At 44.8% G+C, this 26,548-nt stretch overlaps 2 protein-coding genes across 6 annotated transcripts in view; both read left to right on the top strand.

Moving 5' to 3' along the window:
* The window catches only part of LOC115657732 (X-linked retinitis pigmentosa GTPase regulator-like), a 126,351-nt gene that overhangs the window by 50,623 nt on the left and 49,180 nt on the right, over nucleotides 1–26,548 (top strand). For all 5 annotated transcript variants that reach the window (XM_030575870.1, XM_030575878.1, XM_030575888.1 and 2 more), the window contains 3 exons: nucleotides 7,793–7,979; nucleotides 8,823–8,932; nucleotides 14,727–14,792. In XM_030575870.1, coding sequence (XP_030431730.1) covers nucleotides 7,793–7,979; nucleotides 8,823–8,932; nucleotides 14,727–14,792 — 363 coding nt within the window. The remainder of the gene's footprint in view (nucleotides 1–7,792; nucleotides 7,980–8,822; nucleotides 8,933–14,726; nucleotides 14,793–26,548) is intronic.
* Nucleotides 15,676–18,250, top strand: LOC115657751 (spore wall protein 2-like). The gene has a single exon (XM_030575920.1). The coding sequence runs from the start codon at nucleotides 15,786–15,788 to the stop codon at nucleotides 17,844–17,846; it is 2,061 nt and encodes a 686-aa protein (XP_030431780.1). The 5' UTR covers nucleotides 15,676–15,785; the 3' UTR covers nucleotides 17,847–18,250.

Here is a 26,548-nt window from a genome sequence, read left to right as displayed (position 1 = left end):
AGTATCCGGTGCCTGACAGCTCCCCGGCGCGCGCCGTGGTCGAGCTACTTCTCCGGCTGCTTCCGTGCCCACGGCACCGCGGCCAGAGGGCTAGTCTAAGTCGGATCGCCCGGCACCGACACCTGCTTCGGCACCGTCGATCCCGGTCCCGCAAGGGCCGTAGAATCCGGTGTCCGACGGCTCCCCGGCACGCGCCGTGGTTGAGCGTATTACTCCCGCTGCTTCAGTGCTGACGGCACCCCAGCCAGACGGCTTATCTAACTCGGTTCTCCCGGCACCGGCACCTACCGAAGCTCTGATGACCTCAGTACCATGGATCCCGGCCCCACGAGGGCCGTCGAATCCGGTGCCTGACAGCTCCCCAGTACGCACTGTGGTTGAGCCTGCTGTTCCCTGCGCGCCGGAGATGTTACCAACGGCGAGGGCTCTCAGTGCCATGACGGAGTCAGTGCTGCCTGACCCGGGCACCGCCGGTACGGGTAATACAGTCTCTTCAAGGGACTGTCCCCTGTCAGTACAGCAGAGCGGCACCGTCTATGATCACGGTCCCGCAGACGCGCCAAGTCCTGTCGGCACACCGGACACCACTGGCAGTCCCGGTACTGTTTTCCTCGGTACGGGTCACACTCACTGCACCGGTCGGTATCCCGTTCGCCGACCCGCTATCGGCACCGTTCCGACATCTGGCACCGGGGCAGGTACCTTGACTCCTGTAGCTCTTCTCCGAGCCTCGAGATCTCGGTCGACCTCCCGACACCGTTCTGGTTGCGGGTCTGGATCTCGTTCCAGGTACCGATACGCCTCCCGATGCCGGTCCCCGGTGCCGAGTTGGGCAAGGTCCGAGTGAGTCAGGGACTCGGCCCGTGCCCTCTTTTAGTACCTCCATGGCCGTCCGGACACGCATCCGTGTCACCCCATATGCGCGGATTTTATGCTCAGGACCACGATCCTGATATCATGGCCAGCGGGCGCCAGCCCCGAAGCGGAAAGAGCCTTGGCGAATGCAAGGTGTACTCTGCAGGGGCCCTGCACCTCTGGGGTGCGAAGCAACAAGCCTTGCTTAGCTGCGATACTTATAGCACCTGGGTGGAGGAGTTTCTCCCTCGAACCTCCCACCTAGAGTTCGCTGCCGTCTTGGAGGACGGGGGAAAGGATTTACCCTTTGTTGGTAAAGGCATCTTCGCGGCAGAGACAGCCCCAGACTGCGAAGCCTGCTGGACAATAGGGTCCTAATGCGTCTCAGCATGTATACGCCTGCGACCAAACGCAGGCCTTTATGGCCCCAGCCGCCATACTCTGTGCCTAGCCAGAGGCAGAACTCTGGAAAACGGCAAGGCCAAGGTGGTCGCAGACAAACGTCAGGCCCCCTAAAAAGCCAAAGTCGAGGTCCCTCGCAATTACCACTGGGACCAAAGACGGACCTTCCAAGGTTCACCGGAGGGCGGTGTACCAGTCGCAGGACGGGATCCTGATCCCGCTTTCTCCTGGCATGGCCCCAGTTACTTTTAGGTCGCTGGGTCCTGCGCACGATGGAGCATAGGTACCACCTTAAAATTGCTCCAGCCCTGTCCCCCTTCAGCGGACAAAAGGGGCTAGCGGTTTTACTCCCGTTATGCCCTAGTCCCCCACTCGACCACAGGTCAGACCTTCCTGGTCCTGCATGGACTCAACCGGTTTGGGATAAGGTTGAAGTTCTGCATGGTATCCCTGGGAACCATTATTCCATCCTTGCCTCCGGGGGGCTACTATGCCGCCCTGGATAGGAAGGACGCGTACTTTTGCAATGCCATCTTCCCTCCGCATGGGAGATGCCTCCGCTTTATAGCCAGCGGTGAATACTCCCGGTTTACGGCCATAGTCGCCGCCTACCGTAGCTATGTCGGATATGCGTTTTTCCGTATTGGGACGATTCGCTTATCCGAGGAGACTCTGACACACAACCCACTCAGCCGTGGGCATCGTCACGGTCTTATTCACAGATCAAGGCCTGATGATTACTATAGAGCAATCCACTCTGGTTCCCACGCAGAGGTTGGGCTTCCTAGGGGCTATCTTGGTCTCCTACCTAGCCGGAGCCTGCTTATCGCAACTGCGGTTTTAGGCGATGGCATCAATCATCTGAGGTCTGAAGGCTTTCCCAACGACCTCAGCTCGTTCTTGTCTCAGTCTCCTGGGTCCATGGTTGCCCGCAAGTTTGTAACCAAACACGCCAAGCTCCGCCTCCGTCCTCTCCAAGTCTGGCCCACCTCGGCGTACCGCTTGGACAGGGAGCCAATGGTCATGGTAGTCACCGTTCCCTCGAACGCCTTAGGCTCCCTAGAGTGGTGGCTAACCCCCTCCTTGGTGTGGACAGGATGCGGTTTCATCCGCCCCAGCCCTCACTGCCCCTGACGGCGGACGCATCATCTCTCTGCTCGAGTGCTCATGGTCACCTCCGAGCTTAAGGCCTTCGGTCTTCTAGAGAGCTGGCATTCCTCATTAATGCCCCAAAAATCAGAGTAGTCCGCCTGGCGTGCCAGGGGTTCCAGCGGCAGCTGCGAGGCCGTTGTATCTCGGTGTTTACAGCCAACACAATGGCCAGGTGCTTCATAAGCATTCAGGGGGGACATAGTCCTCCCCCCTTTTTTGTCAGGAGGCCATCCATTTCCGGGTCTTTTGCATGGCCCGCTCGATGGAGCTGGCGACGTCCTTTCTCCCAGGCGTTCGGAACGTCTTATCTCTTTGACTCAGCAGGTCTTTCCTGTCTTACGAGTCATCACTCTGCCCCATGTGAGGCGTCCCGCTTTCCGGAAGTGGAAATGGTTCCTCACACAGACCTGTTCGCTCACCGCGAGTGCAGGAAATGCCAGGTGTCCTGCTCCTTCCAAGGTCTCTCCTCGGAATCGATCTTGGACGCATTCCTGATACCGTGGAACGGCCAACTGCATTATGCCTTCCCGCTGTTCCCACTGGTTCGTTACGTCCTGCTCAAATTCCGCAGGGGCGGAGCGTGCGTCATCATGATCACTCCAGAGTGGTCCAGGCAGCACTGACATACCACGTTGCTCGGCCTGTCAGCCCAGACCTCATCACTCAGGGCAATGACAGGCTTCGTCACTCGGACCTGCAGCCTCTTCGCCTCACGGTGGCTCCTGCGTACCTGAGTTGGGGTGACAGGCAGCCTTCCACCTGGTCAACGTACCGAGCCAGGTGGAAGCGTTTCCTTTACAGCTGCAGTACGCTCGATCTTGCTCCTGCTGAGGTCTCGATCCCCTCTATCTGGCCTGCCTCTGGCCTTCAGCGGCAGGATCTGGCGGTATCATCGCTGAGGATACGCTCAGCAGCCGTCCCTACCTTCCAGCAGGCTAAGATGGACGTTCAGTGTCCCACGCTCTATGGGTTCGAGGTCCCTCAAGGGCTTGGAGCGCTTGCACCCTCGGGTGCGCCGCCCAGCCCCGCCCTGGGGCCTCAACCTAGTCTTGGCCAGACGGGTCTCTGAGATCAGAGCTCTTACGAAGGTTCCACAAAGACAAGGTGCAGTTGTGACCGCACCCGGCTTTCCTCCCTAAGGTGTTTGGCCTTTCATGTTACCCACAGCTCAACGCAATGGGCGTAACCTTTGCACTCCTTGGACATCTGTGGAGTGCTCGCATCATCTTGTGCTGACAGAATCATTTCCTAAGGTGCCCCAGCTCTGCCCCGGTAGCGGGCCAAAGGGAGGGCTTGCTTGTTTTCCTCTCAGAGGATCTCATCTTGGGTGATGGCGGACATCCCCACTTGTTCTGATTTGGCTCATATTTCACCAAGCCACATCACCGTGCATTCTACCAGGGCTCAGGCTTCATCTGCCGCCTTGCTGGCTCGTGTTTCTACCCACGAGACCTGTCGCGAAGCTCCATTGGTCCTCGGTCCTTACCTTTGCTTCGCAGTATGCCCTGGTTCAGCAGTCAAGGGAGGCTGTAGCCTCTGGCTCGGCAGTTTTATTCTGCCATATTTCACTCCGACCCCACCGCCTTTGTAAGGCTTGGGATTCACCTAACTGGAATGGATATGAGCAATCACTCGAAGAAGAAAAGACGGTTACTCACCTTTGTAACTGTTGTTCTTCGAGATGTGTTGCTCATATCCATTCCGCACCCGCCCTCCTTCCCCACTGTCGGAGTAGCCGGCAAGAAGGAACTGAGGAGCGGGTGGGCCGGCAGGAGTATATATGGAGCGCCATGGTGGCGCCACTCTAGGGGGCGACCTGCCGGCCCACTGAGTTGCTAGGGTAAAAGTTTTCCGACGAATGTGCACGCGCGGCGCGTACACCTAACTGGAATGGATATGAGCAACACATCTCGAAGAACAACAGTTACAAAGGTGAGTAACCGTCTTTTTCAAGTATGGTTCCTCAAAGGTTCTCTGAGGTAAAGAGATCCTGTTCATCATAAGTACAACATGTTTTATTAGATCAGTGTTCTTCATTACAAGGCCTCTGAGCCAGTGGTGGCTCCCATCGACCCTAAGTTCAGCTTGCCATTAAGCTGCATGGCCGCGCAGCAGGCTATAAAGGGCCATACAGCAGGGACCTGGAGAGGAGGGAGGTGGGGGTGGGCAGGAACTGGAGAGGGGAGCAAGTTGGGGCTTGCAGGGCTGCTGTGGGCCTCTCTCCCGGCCCTGGAGCTCCCTGCTGCCAGAAGAGAGAGAGCCCCCCTCCCACAGAGCTCTGGGCTGCCTGCCGGCAGGGAGAGAGAGACCCTTTCCCCTGGAGCTCTGTGCTGCCTGCTGGCAGGGGGGAGAGAGGCCCCTTCCCCAGAGCTAGGTGCTGTTGGAAGGAAGAGGGCTGGGGGGAGTCCTCTGGCCCCAGACCCGGGGCAACCTACCCGCGCCTCAAACTCCTCATTCCCAGCCCCGCCTCAGAGCCTGCACCCCCAGCCAGAGCCCTCAGACCCCCAACTCTCTGCCCCAGCCCTGAGCCCCCTCCTGCACCCTGAACACCTTATCCCCAGCCCCACCCTGCAGCCGTCACCCCCCGCCAGAGGGGTGAAAAGAAAACAGAGGAATAAATTGACCAACGAACATTTGGACTGCCTTATTAGGATTGTGATGGCAGTTTACAAATACTGCATAAACAAAGTCAAGGAGAAACAGGCACATTTTCGCTCATCCAGTTTTTAAAGCAAGTTTTGCATTATTCTGCTCTTTAAAAGTTTACTTTACTTTAAAAGTTTACTTCGAGTGGCTCTGTAAGATTACATCATCAAGAAGTAGGAAGCAATGTGTTAATTTAGTAGTTGATGTGGCTCTCACATTGAAGATTTTTTGCCAAAGTGGCCCCGACTTCAAAAATAGTGAGGAGCACTGTATTAGATAGTAGAAAAAAATCTACAAGGAATACTTACCTCCTGAAATGAAAATAGCATCTTTGGTGTAACATTAAGATCTCACTGACTCACTCTTCTCTTCCCATGGTATTGGATTACCTGTTTGAATTGAAAACATCAGGATTTTCTGTGAATTCCATTAGGGTCCACTTAGCTTCAATAACAGCTTTTCACTTTATCCATAGGGTTTTTTTTTGGTCTTCACTCCCCCAATCATGGCAAGATTCCTAGAAGGTCTATCAGATCTCTCTCCCTCAAATCAGAGACATTAGTCCCTGCTGGGACCTGAATCTAGTTCTTAACTGCCTCATGAAATATCCTTTTGAGCTACTAGCTGTGTGTTTTTTATTAAATTTATCAATTAAGGTAGCTTTTCTGGTGGCCATCATATCTGCCTTCAGGGTTGGAGAATTGAGGGCTTTAATGGCAGACTCCCTGTTTATGGTCTTCACCAGAGACAAAGTGTGCTGTGGTCCCTTCCAAGATTTTTACCAAAGGTGTCATCAGAATTTCATATTAAACTATTTATCTCCTGTTCCCCGCCCTCCCCCCCCCCAAAAAAAAACACCACATCAGAGTCAGGAAGCTATACTCTATATCCTAAATGTTAGGGGGATATTAGCCTTTTATCTAGCTAGGACTGGCCTGTTTAGATCTAGATTGTTTGTATACACTGCAGACAGAAACAGGGCATTGGTAATTTTGAAACAGAAGGTTATCAAAGTGGATCTCCGGCTGTATTAAGGTCTGTTACAACCAAACTCAGGTTCAGCCTCCTTCGAGAGTGATAGCACATTCCATAAGAGCACTATATCAAATCTGTAGCCTTTCTTAAAGTCATACCAGTTGCAGAGATCTGTGGAACATCAACATAGTCCTTTGTTCATACTTTTTCTAACCATTATGCCTTCATTCCTGCTGCAGGATCAGATGCTGCAGTAGACAATGGAGTTCTTTCCTCTGCTGTTAACCTCCCACCTCCTTACGGGGTGCTGCTTGGGAGTCACCCGAAGTGGAGCATTCACAGGAATACTAATTGAAGGAAGAGAGGTTATTTACCCTGTGTAGTAACTGGAATTCTTTGAGATGTGTGTCCCTGTAAGTGCTCCGCTAGCTGCCCTTCTTCCCTTCTGCTTCGGTGTCTCCCTGATGGGACTTTATGGTAGAGAAGGAACTGAGGGTGATTCACTTGTGCAGCCCCATATATCCTGCATGTGGGGCAGAAGGATGTGTAGGACGCATATGCAGGCTGAATGGGCATTGCAACCAAAATCTCCAGTCAAAGGTGCCGGGTGCAGGCACACCTGACATGGAGCACCCACAGTGACACACATCTGAAAGAACTGCAGTTACTGCACAAGTTGAGTAACCTCTCCTTACTTGATGATGGGGAAAAAATGGGTAATTGTCCTGTTTCGCTTTTTTATGATCTGTAGAGGCCTGAAATTTAACAATGTGTAAGAGCCTGCTGCTTTTTGTTCCTCTCTTTAGAGTTATCAGGAATGTCGAATCTCACCTCCCTGTTTTTCCAGAGGCTTCCTTTTGGAGGCCCCTGAGAAGTAAATTAGGAGATCTTGGCTGTTTATCTAATGTGTGAGTTAAATTGGTGTTTGGTTTTTGTTTTGATCATCTTAAGTAATAAGGTTTGGCTTCCTTGATATCTGTGGTGTCATAAAACCACCAGTTCTCCAGTTGTCCACAGTGTCTTATGGGGGGGTGGAGAAACAGTGTAGAGAACATATGAATTTATAATGTTAAAACCAGGAAAAGAAAAAGGAGATGACTTTAGCATTGGGGAGGAGAAACTTTTCAGGCCTTCTTTATACATCATGAAGAAACAGGAAATCACACAAACCCATTTTTCTTCAGAAACCAGCTTCCAAGCTTTGTTTATGCTAAGCTCTGATGCTATTATTATGTATCATGTAATGAAACATACTATAATATTTCTACAGATTCTTACATTTGAAATGAGTGTAGAAATGTGCGAACTTTTGAATTTTGATCTGTTCAAATAACGGTTAGTTTAATGTTAAAAAGATATATCCCTTGAAGGCCATTGTGCCCTTTTGATACCTTCCGAATTTTGAAATCTAGTTTCCATTCTACAGAATGTAGATAAATACAGAATAAAGAGAAAATATTCTATGTACCTAAATTGTGGATTAAATAAACTCTCGTTCTTTTAAAATCATAATAGAAGCTCTTTTTTATTGTTGCTGATTTTAAGATATTGAATAATTATTTGAATATTGTGTGGAACACATCAGCTTAATATACCTGTCCATTTTTTAGGACTGTAAATAACTGAAGAGTACAAACAGCTTTTATCATACTTAATTACTGTATTTTCCTCTAGCAAATACTGTAATTAAAGTATGAGAAGGTGATTTTCTCTTATCGGTCTCAGAATGTTCTCAACACTTTCTTTAAAATATTTTCTTAAGGAAAAATCTCCAGAACAGTTTTGTCGAATGGTGCGAACGTTACCTCCGTTGGGAGAAGGCTCCCTAAAACCTTCTTTACGTGCTGCCAGCAACACTGTCCCACTCAGTTTACCAACAACAAACCATCCTGATGTAACGGAAGTGAATACAAATAAAGCTATTGAATCTACTGTGGACTGTAAAACAGGTGAAACATAATGTTTCTGTTCGTTGCTGTCTTCCAAGCGCTACATATATACTGTTTGTATTTATGTGAGAGAACCACTCATTTGAAGATTGAGGACCTTCATGACTTGCAACTGAGCACTACACCTGGGTCTCAACCCAGTGTTTGCTGGCCAGACTCAGAGCACAAAAACAAAGGCTGGAAAATAGTACTGGGGAATGTGTTCCTCCCCAGCCCTTTCGTGGAAAAGATGTTTAAGGATTTTGCAAGGAGGGTTAATTGAAAGAAAAAACAACGGCTATTTTGTTTACCTATAGTTCCTGCTATCTAAAGACCTCAAACTTGCATGCATTTAGCCTCACAACAGCCCTGTAAAGTGGGTAATTGTTATCCTCATTTTATAAATAAGGACACTGCCGCACAGAATGATTAAGTGACACTACAAGTGTCCGTGACAGAACTAGGAAGAGAACCTGGGTCTTTCCCAATTCTGTACCTTAACCACAAGACTGTTTCTTCCTTGGAAATTAAAAAGTACAATATTACTACAAGGCTCACCCAAAAGGAACTTTGCTCCAGATGACTCTTTTGCATTGAAAATCTGCAAATACGAGCTGAGACGTGCAATGCCCTAGGATGCATTGTTCTGCTAGACTTCATCCTGGTCTTAAACTAAACTAACATGGAGGAGCTGCCACCTGGGGTTAGGGGATGGGGCATGTCAGAGAGCTAAGGCACCATCTGTATAAGGAGAATAATACTTCCCTACCACATAAGGGTGACATTTGGCTTACTATATATCACCTGCTCCAATTTATTGTACTTATTGTTTATATTTTATATTTTCTTGTTTTTATTTTTAAGAGGATCGGAAGCAGGAAAAAGATAAACCTGAAGAAAGTACCACGGAGGAAGATTCAGATAAGGAAAGTGATGACAGAAACCTTGGAAACACAACTGATGTTCTAAATATGGTAAAATCCCCACTACTAAAATTGTGGCTTAGCAGTCATTTTGAGGGAAAACATAGCAGTCACATTTTTTTGTGATATGGCTGTAATAAAAGTAGTCACCATACCTTGGTACCCCCAAGTTCTAGGGGCTCCCTTTATGCCAGCACAGACCCCAGTCTGGGCATCTGTTGTTGTAAGGACCTTTATGTCCTTGGCATGTTTGAGTAAGTGGACTCCACCTCTTTGTTTTTCCTCCTCAGAGAATAGGACTTTTCATGTCTCCAAGGATGGACAATAGGTATTTTTTCTTGAATATTAATAATCACAATCTAAAATTATAATTGTGTTTAAACCAGATATCATTAATTCAAGAAAGAGAGAGAAGAAATAGATAAAAAGAAAAAATAAAATGGTAGCATGAATTTTATTCTCATCTAAGCAAGAACTGCACAGAGTCCTGTTAAAATGTACTAGCCATCTTAGTTGCAAAGGTTGAAGGTTGATAGTGATAACCATACTCACTGATGTCTGTACGTGCACCTCTTGCTTTTTCTTTGTTCCTAATTGATTCATCATAGGAGCCTGTCACGGGGCATGGCCCTCATAGCTAGACTGCTACCTCCTCCTGGTCATGCTGGGGATTAGCTCAAGGCCAACACCCACGTCCCCACCCTGGTCTGCACACTGGCATCTGTCTGTGCTCCTGCCTACGGCTCCTTTCTTAGCTTCCAGACCTGCAGCATCTTCTTTGCAACTCAGCCCTCCAGCCATGTCATCCCCTTTCACCGGGGGGGGGGGGTGGGCTGGGTATCTCTGTCCAGTAGTCCAACCACTTCCCCAGTGGCAAGTGAGGGGGACAGAAGCCTGTCCGCTACTCCAGGAACCCAGTGAATAGCAGCCTCCTGCTGCTCCTCTGTAACCTCTGTCAATGCTGCTCTATTTCCCTGGTCAGTTTCCCCATGGCCCCAGCACTTTCTTCGTCCTCATGTTTGGGCACTCAGCTGCTCAGGGCTTGGCTGCACTGGAGAATTACTGCGCTGTAACTTACTCCCCGTCCACACTGGCAAGGCACATACAGCGCTGTATCTCCCTGGCTACAGCGCTGGTTGTACTCCACATGGACAAAAGGAATAAAGAGAACAGCGCTGCTGCTGCAGCGCCAGTGTAAACAGTGATTAATCTTACTACGCTGTAACTGACCTTCGGAATTTTCCCATAATGCTTTTAACTAAAGAACTCTCTTTGTTTTGCTGTGAACTCGGTTTCCCGGAGCTGCTTATCTAAAAAACAAACACAGCGACTGTTTGCTCCAGCAGAGGCAGGCAGGGAATGTCCACAGCTAGTGTTTGCTTGAGGAGAAAAACAGCAGGGCGGGAGTTCCTCGGAGCAGCTGCTTATCTAGTCTGAAGGCTATTTACATTTAAGAGTGAATGAGAGAGGGGTAGGGGAAGTGGTCAGAATTTACAAGCAGGGAGCTGACACAGTGTTGGCTCCAAAAATCCACTCACTCTCTCCCCCCCACGCTCCCTGTCACACTCCACCCCACCCCGCTCTTTTGAAAAGCACGTCACAACCACTTGAACGCTGGGATAGCTGCCCATAATGCACCACACCCAACACTGCTGCAAATGCTACAAATGTGGCCATATTGCAGCGCTGGTAGCTGTCAGTGTGGCCACACTGCAGCGCCTTCCCTGCACAGCTGTACAGAGACAGCTTTAACTCCCAGCGCTGTACAGCTGCAAGTGTAGCCAAACCCTCAGTCCCAGTAGCCAGCCACTGCTCTGTCCAAGGTGCTTGCAGTTCTCTCAACCTTCCAGGGATGCAGTCCTTACTCCCTGGGCTCCCAGCGACAACTGCTCCTATTCTGTCCTGCAGCTCCTTTTTATCTGAGCCTGCCAGGCCTGGATTGGTTACTCCCGTCAGCTCCTCCCTGACTGGCCTTGCTTCATGCAGTCTCTCTGGGCCACTCGGAGGACCCCTCCATTGCTCTGCCCCAGGCAGGACCTGGTTAACCCCTTCTGTGCCTGTGTGGGGTAGGCACCCCATCACGGCGCCCATAAGGCTGTTGCTTTTGCATATATCTGAAAAAATTTGTGACCCTGATGATAGGAAGAAATTGTTTTATAGTCAGCTCGTCATTCTTCTTGTTCAAACACTCCCACCTTATCAAGATACCTAACTATCCCTCTTTTACCAGGACAGTCTTGATTTTTCATATGAAGTCCCTTAATCCTGAGGACTACTGTAGAGATGCTTGAAATGTGCTGATCTCTCATTTAATCATTGAAAATATCTGGATATTTTTATTGCAAAAAGTTTGTTCAAGTGGTATTGGTATAAAATATTTTGTGTACCACTAATTCTCATCACACAGTGAGTGTTTCATGCTGCCATTGTTCAAGGCTACAGCTTGTCATAATTTGTCATGTGACAACATTACTATGCAGAGGGAAGACTCAGAGGATTCTACCTTTTTATTATTTATTTATATAATTATATATATATATATGCTTCTGGCACAGCTTTTTTGATACGGATGGAGGAGATTAAAGAAAGGATCTCAAATGTGGAGCATTTGAGTATTTCCCAACCCTAAAATGTTGCTATAATTTTTTTTTTTGGGGGGGGGGGAGGGTTAAACAATTTTTAATGCATCACCGACATATCTTTCCTATCCTATCCAGGCATGCTACAGCATTTCTCAGCCCCGTCCATTGTTTAGGAACTAGTGAATCCAGATCAGCATTATGGAGAGGCAATAGTGTCGTTCTTTTACTTCAGTGGGACTTAAGCACATATTTAAGTGCTATGTTGAATTGGTGCCATAGTGAACATATAATGTATCTATGTTCCCAAATGTGCTTTGGTTGATGCAGTGTTTTGCAGGAGCCATCATTAGTTTGGCCAGAGTTCGTTGCTAATTTAATCATTTTCATTTTTAAAAAACGTGTCATTTTTTCTTTTTTGTATGTAAATGATATTTAAAAAATAAAATAAAAAATGTTCCCCAAAGTGATCCACAGATAATATTTTGGGAATTTCTTCTCTAAAAGCAAATTAGATATAGTAGCAATGGAATAAGAGAGAGACCTTTATTTTTTTTAAAATGAAACAAAAAACTTCTCTGAAATATACCATATTTGTAAAAGAATGGTGCAAATACTCCATACATATTTGGTGTAAAAATTGCCAAATATACAAATTAAAATAGGTCTTGAAGAATTTACTAACACATGAAAAAAAATTTTTTTTAATATCTTGCATTCATCATGTACTGTCTGTATGCCAGGCATATTTTCACTTTTTTTGTGTTTTTTATTTTTGTTTTTTGCACACTGGGTTATGACAAATTCAGAAGTGCCTTTCTGTTAATAGACTGATATAGAAATAGTAGAAATATATTTTTAAATAGCTGTTTGAAAAGATGTCTGTTTCAGGAAAATGTATCAACATGGAAATAGAAGTGAATATTCTTCCTGGCACTAAATTGTCTGTTTATAGAACAGCTACTCCAATTCTAAATGGCAGCAGTGACTGTTTTTTGTAGGCTTTGGTGGTGTTTTTTTTGATGGTGTTAGTAGAAGGAATATGTGAGTACTTATATTCAGGGGAAAATCAGCAGTTCTGTGCATAGTTCTGATCATGGGATTAGGTGTTAGTTACTGCCATTCAGTTGGAGATTGATCTTGTTGCAGCGGTGACAGATTTTCTTTCTAAAAGAGAATTGATTGTGACCATGGGAGAAACTGAGGATCCTCTTCCCTCCACTTTCATATTTAAGTGAAAAAGGCACTACACTAGTAGTCAGAACTCTGTGATGCATGGAGCGGGCCTTCAAAGTGTACTTGTAGATGGTTACAGAATGGTGAACTGTTGGCTCATTAAAAGCTGTTTGCTAGAAATGGTAATTTTACAGTCTTTTTCCTCAAGCTGTGTGCGTGGTGGTAGTAAGATGTTCACATATTTCATGATATCATGCTGTAGCTGTTTTGGACCCTGACACTGCCTCAGTTTCCCCTTTGTGGTGTTCTCAAAACTGCATCGTGACTTTTGGAAATCAAATAAATGTGCGGGTTAATTTAGTAAAACATCATAGTTGAAATTGCAGCTTTCATCTTAAATGAAAACATGTCTTTTCCTGACTCAACTGTTTCTCCAGATCCTTGTTAGTCTCAACAGTTCTTTAGCAAAACCCAGGTCTTGCTGCCTGGCATTTCCTCACACCTTTTTTATTATTAATTTTTTTATTATTATTTTATTATTCTTATTATCTCAGAAAGTGCTATCTTACTACTGTCTGCAAGACAATGTAGTGTTATAAGCTCCCATAGATTAATCTTTGCTCTTCTTTTAGCTGCATTAGAATTTTGAATGACTGTGAAATTAATATTCTATTCTGTAGTTTCTTAGATGTATAGGACTGTCATAACATTTTTTCCCAGATCTGGACCTTAGTGTCCAAAATATGGGTGTTAGCATGAAAACCTCCAAGCTTAGTTACCAGCTTGGACCTGGTAAAGCTGCCACCTGCCAAGAATTATACAGTGCCTAGCTCACTGTGGTCTCCCCAAAACCTTCCCTGGGGGACCCCCAGACTCAGATGCCTTGAGTCTCACAACAAAGGGAAATAACCCCCTCCCCTTGTTTCCTTGTTACTTCCTCCCAGGCTCCCCTCCCTGGACGACCCTAGGAGATTCCCTGCTTCCAGTCCTGGAAACACAAGTACCGAGAGATCTAATCTCTCCCCCTCACCCAGAGGGTATGCAAAGTCAGGCTTAGTAAATCTAACACAAAGAGATTTTCCCCCTGACTTCTTCTTTCCACCAATTCCCTGGTGAGCTGCAGACTCAATTCCCTGGAGTCCCCACTAAAGAAAAACTCCAACAGGTCTTAAAAAGAAAGCTTTATATAAAAAAGAAAGAAAAAGACATTAAACATAGTCTCTGTATCCAGGTGACACTATACAGGGTCAATTGCTTAAAAGAAAAATGAATAAACAGCCTTATCCAAAAAGAATACAATTTAACACATTCCAGCAACTACGCACATGTAAATACAAAAGAAAACAATATAAACCTATTGTCTTACTATCCTAGTACTTACAAATTGGAAACAGAAGATTAGAAAGCCAGGAGATAGAAAAATCACTCTCGGAGCCGAGAGGGTCAGACCCAAGACAAAGAACAAAGAACTCACACCCAAAACTTCCCTCCACCCAGATTTGAAAAAGTCTTGTTTCCTGATTGGTCCTCTGGTCAGATGTTTCAGGTTCCCTGTGTTAACCCTTTACAGGTAAAAGAACATTAACCCTTAGATATCTGTTTATGACAAGGACTTGAGTGTTTCCTGGCCAAGATTTTAAAAAGTATATGTCTGAAATTAAGTCCTAAGTCAGTGGCCTAAATTTTCAAATATGCTTAGCATCCAGGAATTCACAGTGAAAAACAGTGGGAGCTGTGGGGTGCTCAAGTCATTTAAAATTAAGCCACTGATTTGGAAGCCTAACTTTAGGCACCCATTTTTTTTTTTTTAATACAAAAGGTGTCCCCTCGATCCTAGGATCCTTGAATGAGCCCAGTGTGAATATACTGGAGACCTGCTAAATATCATCTTGTAGCTTATTATTTTTAAATGGTCTGAAGAATTTAATTTACATAATTGAACAATAGAATGACAGGCTTAATGTTCGGGAAGTATTTTTAGATCCTGTGAAGAAACCTATTAAATGTAAATAAGGTATCATTCTTATTTAACTCACGTTTATTAATTAGCTTACATTTCATTCTTTAATTTGTATCCCGATTCTTTTCAGACACATATGATGAGGCTGAATCCCAGTGACCAGTCCTTAAAATTATCACCAGTTCAGAAACAAAAGGTACTGTCATTAATCATGTTTGAAATGTAGAAAATGTATGACTCTTTTCATAGGGCGTCATCTTTCTTTCCTTTCTCTTTTTTGCTCCGAATTCTCCTAAAATCTCAATTTCTATAGACTACTTCCCACATGAAACTTTTAGGCCTTGATCCTGCAAACAGCTCCACTGGGTAGATCCCTGAGTTTACAAGGAAATCACTGGGGCTCTGTGCAGATGCAAGGGTCTATCTGCTTGGAGCAGTTTGAGATGAGACATTATAATACTACTGCTATTGAAGGGGCAGTATACTGTAACTTACATTATACATTTTGTAATGTATAGTAATGATAACTTGCCATTTACTTGATTGCTGATACTAGAATATTTGGATTAAAATCCAGGTCAAAATATATGTAAAGTAACCATGTTTACAAAATGCTGGATGTAATTTTATAGTAAAATGTAATGATTCACTGGGCAATAATACTTTGATCCCATTATAAAGTTGAAACTTCTGTCTTACCATCCTGTATTAATTTTAAAGTGAGAATTTTGGTATTAGGGGTACATTAATATCAGATCATAATCTAATATTTCAAAATTGATTACACAAAATATGATTGATAAATGGAGTATATAAAAAGAAAATTTTAAATTTAAGCCAAAAAAGACAAAGTAGCTTTAGATCAGTAGTAAATACACTGACCCCAGAATCAGGAGAGTGCATTTAGCCTGCTCAATAAGTGTTTCATTATTTAAACAGTTATGTATTATTTACATTAATTTTATTTGAAATATTCCGTATTTTATGCCATTTTTTAGTTCTATCAAACAAATCTTTTCTTACTCAGATGTGTCTGTAGTCTTTTCCATTTGTTCTCATTTAATTTGTTCTTAATGCTTTCCTTCTTTCTTTTTAATTTTCTGCTTCTCATGTGGAATAGAAGAACAGTAAAAATGTGAAACTGAAAAATGATGGTAAGGGTGGGTTGAAAAAGACTGATCTTAATTTCATGCAGGAGGGTTCAAAATCAACTGATGGTTCTTTGCAAAAGCAGTCTTTAAATTCAGTATCTCTTGGAAATGGTTCAGAACTAGAATGCAATGATTATGATGCCTTTGTGGAGAAAATTAAGGCTAATAAAAAGCATATAAAAGATAAACTAGAACAGGCATACACCATTAGCAAACTGAAGTCTGATGTTCAGCAAACTGTTAAACATCAACTCAAATTAGTGAAAAGGAAGAAAGACTATGCAGAAAATCTTAAACCTAGAAAACAAGACACATCTTACGGTCTTTCCAGTGATAAGACTAAAGAATTATTTTTTTCCACTGAAAAGTTAAAAAAAGCTATTAAATCTAAGCACCCCCCTAAAACAGATATACCGCCTGCTGCAGCCAGTAACAAACCAGTGACCATTTCAGTAACTGCACAAAACCAAAAAACTGTTAACCAAGAAAGTAAAGATGCAGTGGATGAAGTTATGACATCTGACAAATATGGAGAAATATATGTCAGGGGGGAGGAAAGTAATGAAGAACAGAGAGAACTTAAGAAAAAGGAGAGATTCATTAAACAAATAGCAGTATCTGTGTCATCATCTTCAAGTGAGGAAAGTAGTAATGATTTTGCAAAATATGTACTTCAGAGGAGAAAAATGCACAAGGATCATTATAAAGACACAGGAAAACAGAAGCAAATAGAAGTAGTAGTAGAAAATGTGAATGATTTAGAAGAAAGAGATACTGAGACAGAAGAAGAGCAGGATACAAATAAACAAAGAGAGAGTGCAGAAGAGACCAATATAAAAAGCCTGAGTGAAGAGGAAACAAAAGTGAAGAGATATGATGACAAACCTGATGAGGCCTCACAGCGAGATGCTAAGTATGAAAAATTTAATCTGGCAGAGAAGAGTGAAGAAAGTGAAATGGGAGTGGAAGAGGATGAAAGTGAAAAGGAGAACCAGGATGAAAAAACAAATAGTGAAGTAGAATCTGGAGAGGAGGAAGATGAGAATGAGGTTAGAAAAGATGATGATGATTCCTCAATAGTAAGAGATGGAGATGAAGAGGAGAAAGGTAATGGAGAAGAAAGTGAAAAAGCTGCATTACAGTATGAAGCAGAAGGTGATCATGAGAGAAAGGCAACGGCTGAACAGAATCATCGCAGAAGAGGCACAGAAGAGAGACGTCAAGAGGGTAATTTTAAAGAGGAAGAAACAGTGAGCCAGGGAGAAGTGGAGAAGAAAGATGAAGAAATGGTAGGAGGAGGAAAGAAGGGTAAATCTAAGGAGGAGCAGAGTGAAGACACAGAAGTGGAGGCTGAGAGTGAGGGTGGAGAGGAGGATGAAGAGGAAGAGGATGAAGATGGTGAAAGAGAGGAAGAGGGTGGTGAAGAGGAGAGAGAAGAGGAAGAAGCAGAGGAGGATGAAGAAGAGAGGGAAGTGGAATGGGAATATGAGGGGGAAGGTGAAGAAGAGGGAGAGGATGAAGATGAGGGAGAAGAAGAGGGAGAGGATGAAGATGAGGGAGAGGAGGGGGAGGAAGGGGAGGATGAAGAAGAGGGGGAGGATGAAGATGAGAGAGAAGAGGGAGAGGAAGATGAGGGAGAAGAGGGGGAGGAAGGGGAGGATGAAGAAGAGGGGGAGGATGAAGATGAGGGAGAAGAGGGGGAGGAAGGGGAGGATGAAGAAAAGGGGGAGGATGAAGATGAGAGAGAAGATGAGGGGGAGGATGAAGGAGAAGATGAGGAGGAGGATGAGGATGAAGATGAGGGGGAGGATGAAGAAGAAGAAGAGAGGCAGGATGAAGATGATGAAGAGGGGGCGGGGGGAAATGAAGAAGAGAGGGAAGATGAGGGGGAAGAAGGGGACAAAGAAGAGAATGTTGGAGAAAAAATAAAAGAATATAAGCATCTGCAAAGACGTAATAAAAACAGAAAGCAGGAGAAGAAAGGAAGTGCTGTACAGAGCTCTAAACAGAAAGTAAAGACAAAACATGTAGTGAATGGATTACACAATTCAGAACAATTTTGGAACAATGTGCTACCTCATTATTTGACACTAAAATAGTACAGAATTTTGGAGATTTACTTCAAACAGATTCATTCAGAATATTGTTGTGCCATACCAAGTTTATTTAGCTATAATCCTCTTTTTTTAAAGTGATTTAAAAAAAATTCATCACAATAAATGTATTATACTAACACCAAGTGCCAGTTTCCTAAAGGGCTACAGAAAACATTAAGAGTTTGGTGATTTTTATCAGACCAAATTATCAGACATAAATTCTGGTGAAATCTTTCATCTTTATGATGTACAACACTATTAAAGTTGCAGAAGGTGATTCCCTGGGAGACAAAGCATTTGCTTGACACAAATTTTGTCATAATTTTAGGATGATGGCATGAATTATGTGTTGTAACAATGTAATTTTAATTGCCTTTTTAATCAGATTTCTGGAGCTGAAACATTTAGTTTTGATTATGGGGTAACTAACATGTTGATGTGCCTTTATATGAATGGAATATCAATAAATCATAAAAATTCAGTTTTGAGAACTATATCACCACTGTGTTCTTTTCTTCTTAATTTCTGCTAGGCCAATGTATTCATTTGTTCTTATAGATGAATAGTTTGTTAGAAAATGCCAGATAAGTCTAAGACAGGACAGTGTGCCAGTATTTGGTCAGTACTTGGTTTCTGTAAACTGAGACCTTGATGTTTCAAAACGACTTCAGCTTAGTCTCTGATTCTGGTGCCAACATGCAGTTGTGTGCTAAAAAATATGAACACAAAATCAGGGGCCTCTGAAAATCTGGCCCCAAATGTATTGTGGTTAGAGTACATTCAGGTAGTGACTATTTAATTATTAGAGGCAATTCACCTCAGATCCATACAGAGCCATGAAATGTTTCCTCGTTCTTATTTACTTGTTGAGCATTGTTAATGTACTCTGGGCCACACAATACAGAGAAGACATGGTCTCTGCCTCACGGAGCTCATCAGATAGGCACCCAATAACCCTAAGTAACAAAGGACTGGGAATTTAGATCGCAAAGGTCTTGATCCTGAAAACACACACATGCTTAATTTTACTGCCATGAGTAATTCCAAGTGGGACTTCTCACGGTACTAAAGTTAAGCATGTGTGTAACTGTTTGCAGGATCGGGGCCTAAGTGATGAAAGGAAGATGTAGTAAGTCAAGAATCTAGATGAAATAGAATGGAAATCGGCATAAAAGATTTAAATGGCTGAAAAGACAATTTTTTGGAATTTCTAAAAGTTTTGGTGTTCCCCTAAACTCTAAATAACCAAAGTTCCCCCTTTTTCAATTTTTAAAACTCTTAGCAAAGAATTTTTAAAGGATTTGCACTATGTTTATCATGGTGTGTCTGGTGAGGGGAAGGGAAAAATGGGTGATTTTTGTCATCCAGGATTTTTGTTAGTACTTGCATACCATATTGGTGGCTGCTATAGGAAACCCTAAAGCAGACAAATCTCTGTTGACCAACCTGTGGAGTAGTCTTGACAGTCTCTGAAGAGAGTTCCTTCAACCTCTGTTTCAAAATAAGAACAAGAGGAGAAAGAGGAAATTAAGGGGAGGGGTAGCTCAGTGGTTTGAGCATTGGCCTGCTAAACCCAGGGTTGTGAGTTCAGTCCTTGAGGGGGCCATTTAGGGATCTGGGGCAAAATCAGTACTTGGTCCTGCTAATGAAGGCAGGGGGCTGGACTCAACAACCATTTCTAGGAGATACATTAATGGAGACATTCTATTTATTATTATTATTATTATTATTATTATTATTTATAAAATGTGTGGGGAGAAATTAACTGATGTCAAGCAGTAAAAATGTTAATTAGTACTCGTATTGAGGTTATGAAACTTTTTTTTAAAATGTTGTTTTGTAACGTCTTGGTATTAAAATATTTTAATTCATTGTCTCCAGAATTTATTTCCAAAAAAGACTGTAGTAAGTTATTAGTAAGAACATAAGAACAGCCATACTGGGTCAGACCAAAGGTCCATCTAGCCCAGTATCCTGTCTTCTGACAGTGGCCAATGCCAGGTGCCCCAGAGGGAATGAACAGAACAGGTAATCATCAAGTGATCCATTCCCTGTTGCCCATTCCCAGCTTCTGGCAAACAAGGACTAGGGATACCATCCCTGCCATTCTGACTAATAGCCATTGATTGACCTGTCCTTCATGAAAATTACCAAACACTATAGATCTTAATCAGCTATATGATTTGTTCTCCTGTTTTTCAGTCATTCATTCATTCCTTTTCACAAGCTTCAGAAGATATTTTCACTAGCAATGATGTGAGTTTGTCCGATGACTTTCACAACCTAATTCGTTTTATGGCTTAGACTTTTGCCTCTGAAAACATAACTCTTGTACATTTCTGAATTTTCTAGATTGTGCTGTTCAGGGTAGTCCTCAAAATGAAATGAACTTCAAATGCCACTGTTTGTAGCTCAAGTGCATACATAATGTTGATCTGTAGACCTTATTGGTTTGATATCAGTGTGTGTAAATCTTGGAAAAGGGGTGCATGTATGCATTCTGACACCAAAGCAGAGTGGCCTGTGAAAACAGTATGTATGTTGCACAACAGAACTGGTTTGAGGAGCTGAAAACAGACTTTTCTAATGATGAAGTTTAATTTATATGGCTTAAGTGCTGCAAAAGAACTGAACTGTTATGAAAATATTTAGATACATTACTAAGTTGATCTCCAGTGATGCATTATCAGTCCTAGGGCTCCTGAAGTATTGCTGTGATTTAATTTAGGGTAATGCTGAAAAGAGATTTGTATAGGTCTGAAACTGTTGTCCTTAGACTGAACACCTGGCATAGTTATGACAAGCTCTTATCGTTTCCTTTCAGGGCGCTAACTATATGTGCTGTTTCTGGTGATAGATACAAGTTTTCTTTAGTTTAGGCGACGAGCTATTGCTTTTGAGACCAATGATCTCTAGTCCAAATCCAAGCAGGGACTGATTCTTCACTGACAGCTGGAACATTGCTTTCAAGCCACAGCCTGTATAAGTGGAGTCCCCTTGTTGAAGTGGGGAGCACAGTTCTTAACATCCATTAGGAAGGAGTTGTGCTTGGCCCCACCCCTTCCCAAGGCTTCTAGCGGGAGAAGGGAAGCTAAGTCATGGCCTCATCTCCTCCCTGGTTTGGGGAACTGCAAGAGCAAACAGTCTCTCTTCTCCTTGGAGTGCAGGGATTACTATTGTGAATGGTCTTTGTACAGCCATGTGGTGGGAGGGTAAGCTTCTTTTTGACCAACCGTCATATGGGCCTGACTGGATAAGGATGCATAGAGCGAAGGGACTGATTTAATATTGCTATGTGGGTCACTCCTTTTGTGGGGGGATAAGCACATTACAGCTGCAGCACTACTAAGGGTCTTCTAAGGAATTGTTTCATAAACTGCATAATACACCAACATTACTGGGCTCTTGTGGGACATCTAACTTCATTAACATAACCGGAACTGACACCTATTCAGCCCTGCTCACATTTTCATGTCATCATTCAGTTGTATAGTACTTCCCTGGCAATACTATGATCGTTCAGTCTGGGTTAAATATTCCTTAGTAGATGCACAAAGATTTATGTGCGGGACTTAAGCAGCACTGGAACAGTACTTCTGAAATCCTCTTTAATAGACTGAACATTTTGAAATAAATGTCACCCCTTCACACTTGCAAACTTCTTTGAATTCAATGAAAATAAGTTTTGGCATGACTTTATCTGAAAATGCCAATATACATAAACATAGTCATTTATTCAGAAAGTTCTACCTTTTAGTAAACTTTTCAGTCAATGCTGATTACCAAAAACATGGAGAATGTCTTGCAGAGTAGAGAAGATGTTTATATATTTTACTCTTTTCAGCTTTTCTCATTTATGGAGGCAAATCGCTATCCCTTAGGAAAGCGGTTCTCAACCAGGGGCCCACTGGCGGGGCTGCAAGCAGGTTTAAGGGAGTCCCCCAAAATAAACCAGAGAGCAGGGCCAGCATTAGACTCGGGGTAGAAAGCTGAAGCCCAAGACACATGGGGCTGAAGCCAAAGCCCAAGCAACTCAGCTTTGCAGGGCCCCTGTGGTGTGGGGCCACAGACAATTGCCCTGCTTGCTATACCTTAACACCAGCCCTGGCTTTTAATCTACTGGATGTACAGAAAAACAGCTGTTGTGGCACAGGCGGGCCATGGGGGTTTTTATAGCATGTTGGGGGGGCCTCATAAAGAAAAAGGTTGAGAACCCCTGCCATAGAAGGCATTTTAAAATATCAGCTTCCCCATTTTTGGTGGCTGTAGAATGCCATATTGGGGCCTTCTGTGCTGCTGTCCTTTTCAACATAAACTCCATGGTCCAGTTTATGTGCTGTGCCAGGCAATGGGGCTGTCTTGGGTTTCTCTACACTGCAGCAGGGAGTGAGTCTCTCAGCCCAGATATACGGGCTTATGCTATTGGGGCTCTAGCTAGCCTGCTAAAAGTAGCAGTGTGGGCATTGCCACTCCGGCTCTCAAGACTGAGATTGAGCCCCACCCTTAACAGCCACATTGCCATTTTTAATGTGCTCGCTCAGCTCATACATTAGGCTGGGGAGGTATGCTTCCAACTCCAATGTGGACATACCCTAACTACAAGCCCTCCACCAGGTCTGAGGGGAATTCATAGGGACTGGCTATACCAGCTGTGTGCCAAATGAGAGCTCGCGCATGACTAGGGAATTCTTAGCTGGCCAGATCTGATTGCTCTCTGGCCTTTTCACATTGTTTAGGTAGTGCAAATGAGCAAGAACACAACCAAGTTTCCAGCTCCTTAAGTCCATCCAGACCCCTTATCATAACCTTAGTCCCAGATCTGGACCTTAGCGTCCAAAATATGGGGGTTAGCATGAAAACCTCCAAGCTTAGTCACCAGCTTGGACCTGGTACCTGCTGCCACCACCCAAAAAATTAGAGTGTTTTGGGGCACTCTGGTCCCACTGAAAAACCTTCCCTGGGGACCCCAAGACCCAAATCCCTTGAGTCTCACAACAAAGGGAAATAATCCTTTTTCCCTCCCCCCCTCCAGGTGCTCCTGGAGAGATACACACACACAAGCTCTGTATTAAGATGACACAATACAGGGCAATTTCTTAAAAGAATATTGAATAAACAGCCTTAGTCAAAAAGAATACAAATCAAAGCACTCCAGCACTTATATTCATGCAAATACCAAAGAAAAGAAACCATATAACTTACTATCTGATCTCTTGGTCCTTACACTTAGAAACAAAAGATTAGAAAACAGAACTACTTCTCCAAAGCTCAGAGAAAGCAGGCAGCCAGAAAACAAAGACCTCAGACACACAATTCCCTCCACCCAAAGTTGAAAAAATTCGGTTTCCTGATTGGTCCTCTGGTCAGGTGCTCCAGATGAAAGAGACATTAACCCTTAGCTATCTGTTTATGACGCCCCCCAAATTGCAGACAGTGGGGAAGCTCACTGGCGGCGATTTCCTTCTAGAACTTGAAAATAAACAGATTAATACAACACATGCACCTTTTCATATACTACTAAGTGTATAACTAACAGACTTTTACATTTTAAGAACACTTTTTAATTACTGGATTCTGGGAAACTCTCACGGGAGAGTGCATCAGCTACTTTGTTAGAAGCTCCTGTGATGTGTTGAATTTCAAAATCAAAATCTTGGAGAGCTAAACTCCAATGAAGAAGTTTCTTGTTGTTCCCCTTGGCAGTATGAAGCCACTTTAGCGCAGCATGGTCAGTTTGTAGTTGGAACCGCCGTCCACAAACATATGGGCGTAGCTTTTCCAGGGCGTACACAATGGCATAGCATTCCTTTTCACTGACTGACCAGTGACTTTCCCTCTCAGACAGTTTCTTGCTGAGAAACACGACAGGATGGAAGTTGTGATCTGTTGCTTCCTGCATGAGCACTGCTCCTATACCACGCTCCGATGCATCTGTGGTTACTAGGAATGGCTTGTCAAAGTCCGGGGCCCTGAGCACAGGGTCAGACATGAGCATCGCCTTAAGCTGGGTAAAGGCCTTTTGACACTCATCAGTCCACTTAACGGCATTTGGCTGGGTCTTTTTGGTCAGGTCGGTCAACGGGGCAGCGATTTGGCTGTAGTGTGGTACAAATCGCCTGTAGTATCCGGCCAAGCCTAAGAAGGATTGGACCTGTTTCTTTGACCTTGGGACAGGCCACTTTTGGATAGCATCCACCTTGGCCTGTAGGGGGTTTATGGTTCCTCGACCCACCTGGTGCCCCAGGTAAGTCACTCTGTTTTGGCCTATTTGACACTTTTTGGCCTTAACAGTTAGTCCTGCCTGCCTGATGCACTCAAAGACCTTTTCCAGGTGTAGTAGGTGTTCGGGCCAGGAGTCTGAAAAAATGGCCACATCATCGAGGTAGGCAACTGCAAATTCTCCCAGTCCAGCTAGTAGACCATCTACCAGCCTCTGGAAGGTGGCGGGTGCATTTCGAAGGCCGAAAGGAAGGACATTGAATTCATACACCCCCGCATGGGGGACGAATGCTGACCTCTCCTTGGCAGGTTCATCTAGCGGTACTTGCCAGTACCCCTTGGTTAAGTCTATTGTAGAGATGAACTGGGCACGTCCCAACTTCTCCAATAGCTCATCAGTGCGTGGCATTGGATAGTTGTCCGGACGAGTTACCGCATTTAGCTTACGGTAGTCCACGCAAAAGCGTATTTCCCCATCTGGTTTGGGTACCAGAACCACTGGAGATGCCCATGCACTGGTAGATGAGCGGATTATACCCATCTGTAGCATGTTCTGGATCTCCCATTCTATAGCAGCTTGGGCATGAGGAGACACCCGGTAGGGTGGGGTTCTGATTGGGTGAGTATTACCTGTATCAATGGAGTGGTATGCCCGTTCAGTCCGTCCTGGGGTGGCTGAAAACAATGGGGCGAAGCTAGTGCACAGCTCCTTAATTTGTTGCCGCTGCAGACGTTCCAGGGTGGTTGAGAGGTTCACCTCTTCCACGCCACCGTCTTTTTTCCCGTCGTAGTAGACACCGTCAGGCCACTCAGCATCATCTCCCTGGACTGTAAACTGACAAACCTGTAAATCTCTGGAATAGAAAGGCTTGAGAGAATTAACATGGTACACTTTAGGCTTTAGTGAGGAATTGGGAAATGCTATGAGGTAGTTTACAGTTCCCAGGCGCTCTTGGACCGTGAATGGCCCTTCCCATGATGCTTCCATCTTATGGGCCTGTTGCGCCTTCAAGACCATAACCTGGTCTCCTACCCTGAAAGAATGTTCTCTGGCATGTCTATCATACCAGGCCTTTTGCTCTTCTTGAGCATCCTTTAGGTTCTCTCTAGCAAGGGCTAAAGAGTGTTGGAGGGTGCTTTGTAAATTGCTTACAAAGTCCAGAATGTTAGTTCCTGGAGAAGGCGTAAACCCCTCCCATTGTTGCTTCACCAACTGTAATGGCCCCTTAACCTCGTGACCATACACAAGTTCAAATGGTGAAAACCCTAAACTGGTATGTGGTACAGCCCTGTAGGCAAACAGCAACTGCTGCAACACTAGGTCCCAATTATTGGAGAATTCGTTGATGAATTTTCGTATCATGGCCCCCAAAGTTCCATTGAACCTTTCCACCAGGCCATTGGTTTGATGGTGGTACGGGGTGGCAACCAAGTGATTCACCCCATGAGTTTCCCACAGTTTTTCCATGGTCCCTGCCAGGAAATTAGACCCTGAATCTGTAAGGATGTCAGAGGGCCAACCTACCCTGGCAAAGATGTCTGTTAGGGCCAGACACACAGTGTTAGCCCTGGTGTTGCCTAGAGCTACTGGTTCTGGCCATCGGGTAGCAAAGTCCACTAAAGTCAGTACGTACTGCTTTCCTCTGGGCGTCTTTTTTGGGAAAGGGCCCAGAATATCCACAGCTACTCGCTGAAATGGGACCTCAATTATGGGGAGTGGCTGGAGAGGGGCCTTGACCTGGTCTTGAGGCTTTCCCACTCTTTGGCATACCTCACAAGACCGGACATACTTGGCAACTTCCTTGCCCATCCCCTCCCAGTGGAAGGACTTCCCCAACCGGTCCTTGGTTCTGTTCACCCCAGCATGGCCACTGGGATGATCATGGGCTAAGCTTAAGAGCTTCCCCCGGTACTTAGTTGGAACCACCAACTGTTTTTGCGGCTGCCATTCTTCCCGGTGTCCACCAGAAAGAATTTCCTTGTATAAAAGTCCTTGGTCTATAACAAACCGGGATCGATTAGAAGAGCTGAGAGGCGGTGGGGTGCTCCGTGCCGCCGCCCAAGCTTTCTGAAGGCTGTCATCCGCTTCCTGCTCAGCCTGGAACTGTTCCCTTGAGGCTGGGGTCACCAGTTCTTCCTCAGACTGTGGACTTGGGCTTGGTCCCTCTTGAAGCGATGTAGGTGATGGGGTTGTTTCCGTTGCTGGTGAACTGCTCTCCGCTGGTGCACCTGAGGTTATTTCAGGCTCTGGCTGAGCCTTTTGGGTATGGCTGTCTGTTGCTTCTGCCAGTTTGGGCTCGCTGTCGTCCTCTGGCTTTGAGTTTGAAGATGTGGTTGCATTTGCTGGTGCTGGTTGCTGTTCCAGTTCCGGCCCTGGGACTGGAGATGCTGTGGCTATTTCAGTGGTAGGCATGGAATCCGGGTCCACTACCTCTGTCTGGGTCTCAGGTAACACAGACGGGGCCTCTGTGGACGGCTCAGGAACA

This window comes from Gopherus evgoodei, chromosome 1, assembly GCF_007399415.2.
Source record: "Gopherus evgoodei ecotype Sinaloan lineage chromosome 1, rGopEvg1_v1.p, whole genome shotgun sequence".
Taxonomy (NCBI): Eukaryota; Metazoa; Chordata; order Testudines; family Testudinidae; genus Gopherus; species Gopherus evgoodei.
This window is presented reverse-complemented; position numbering and strand designations above follow the sequence as displayed.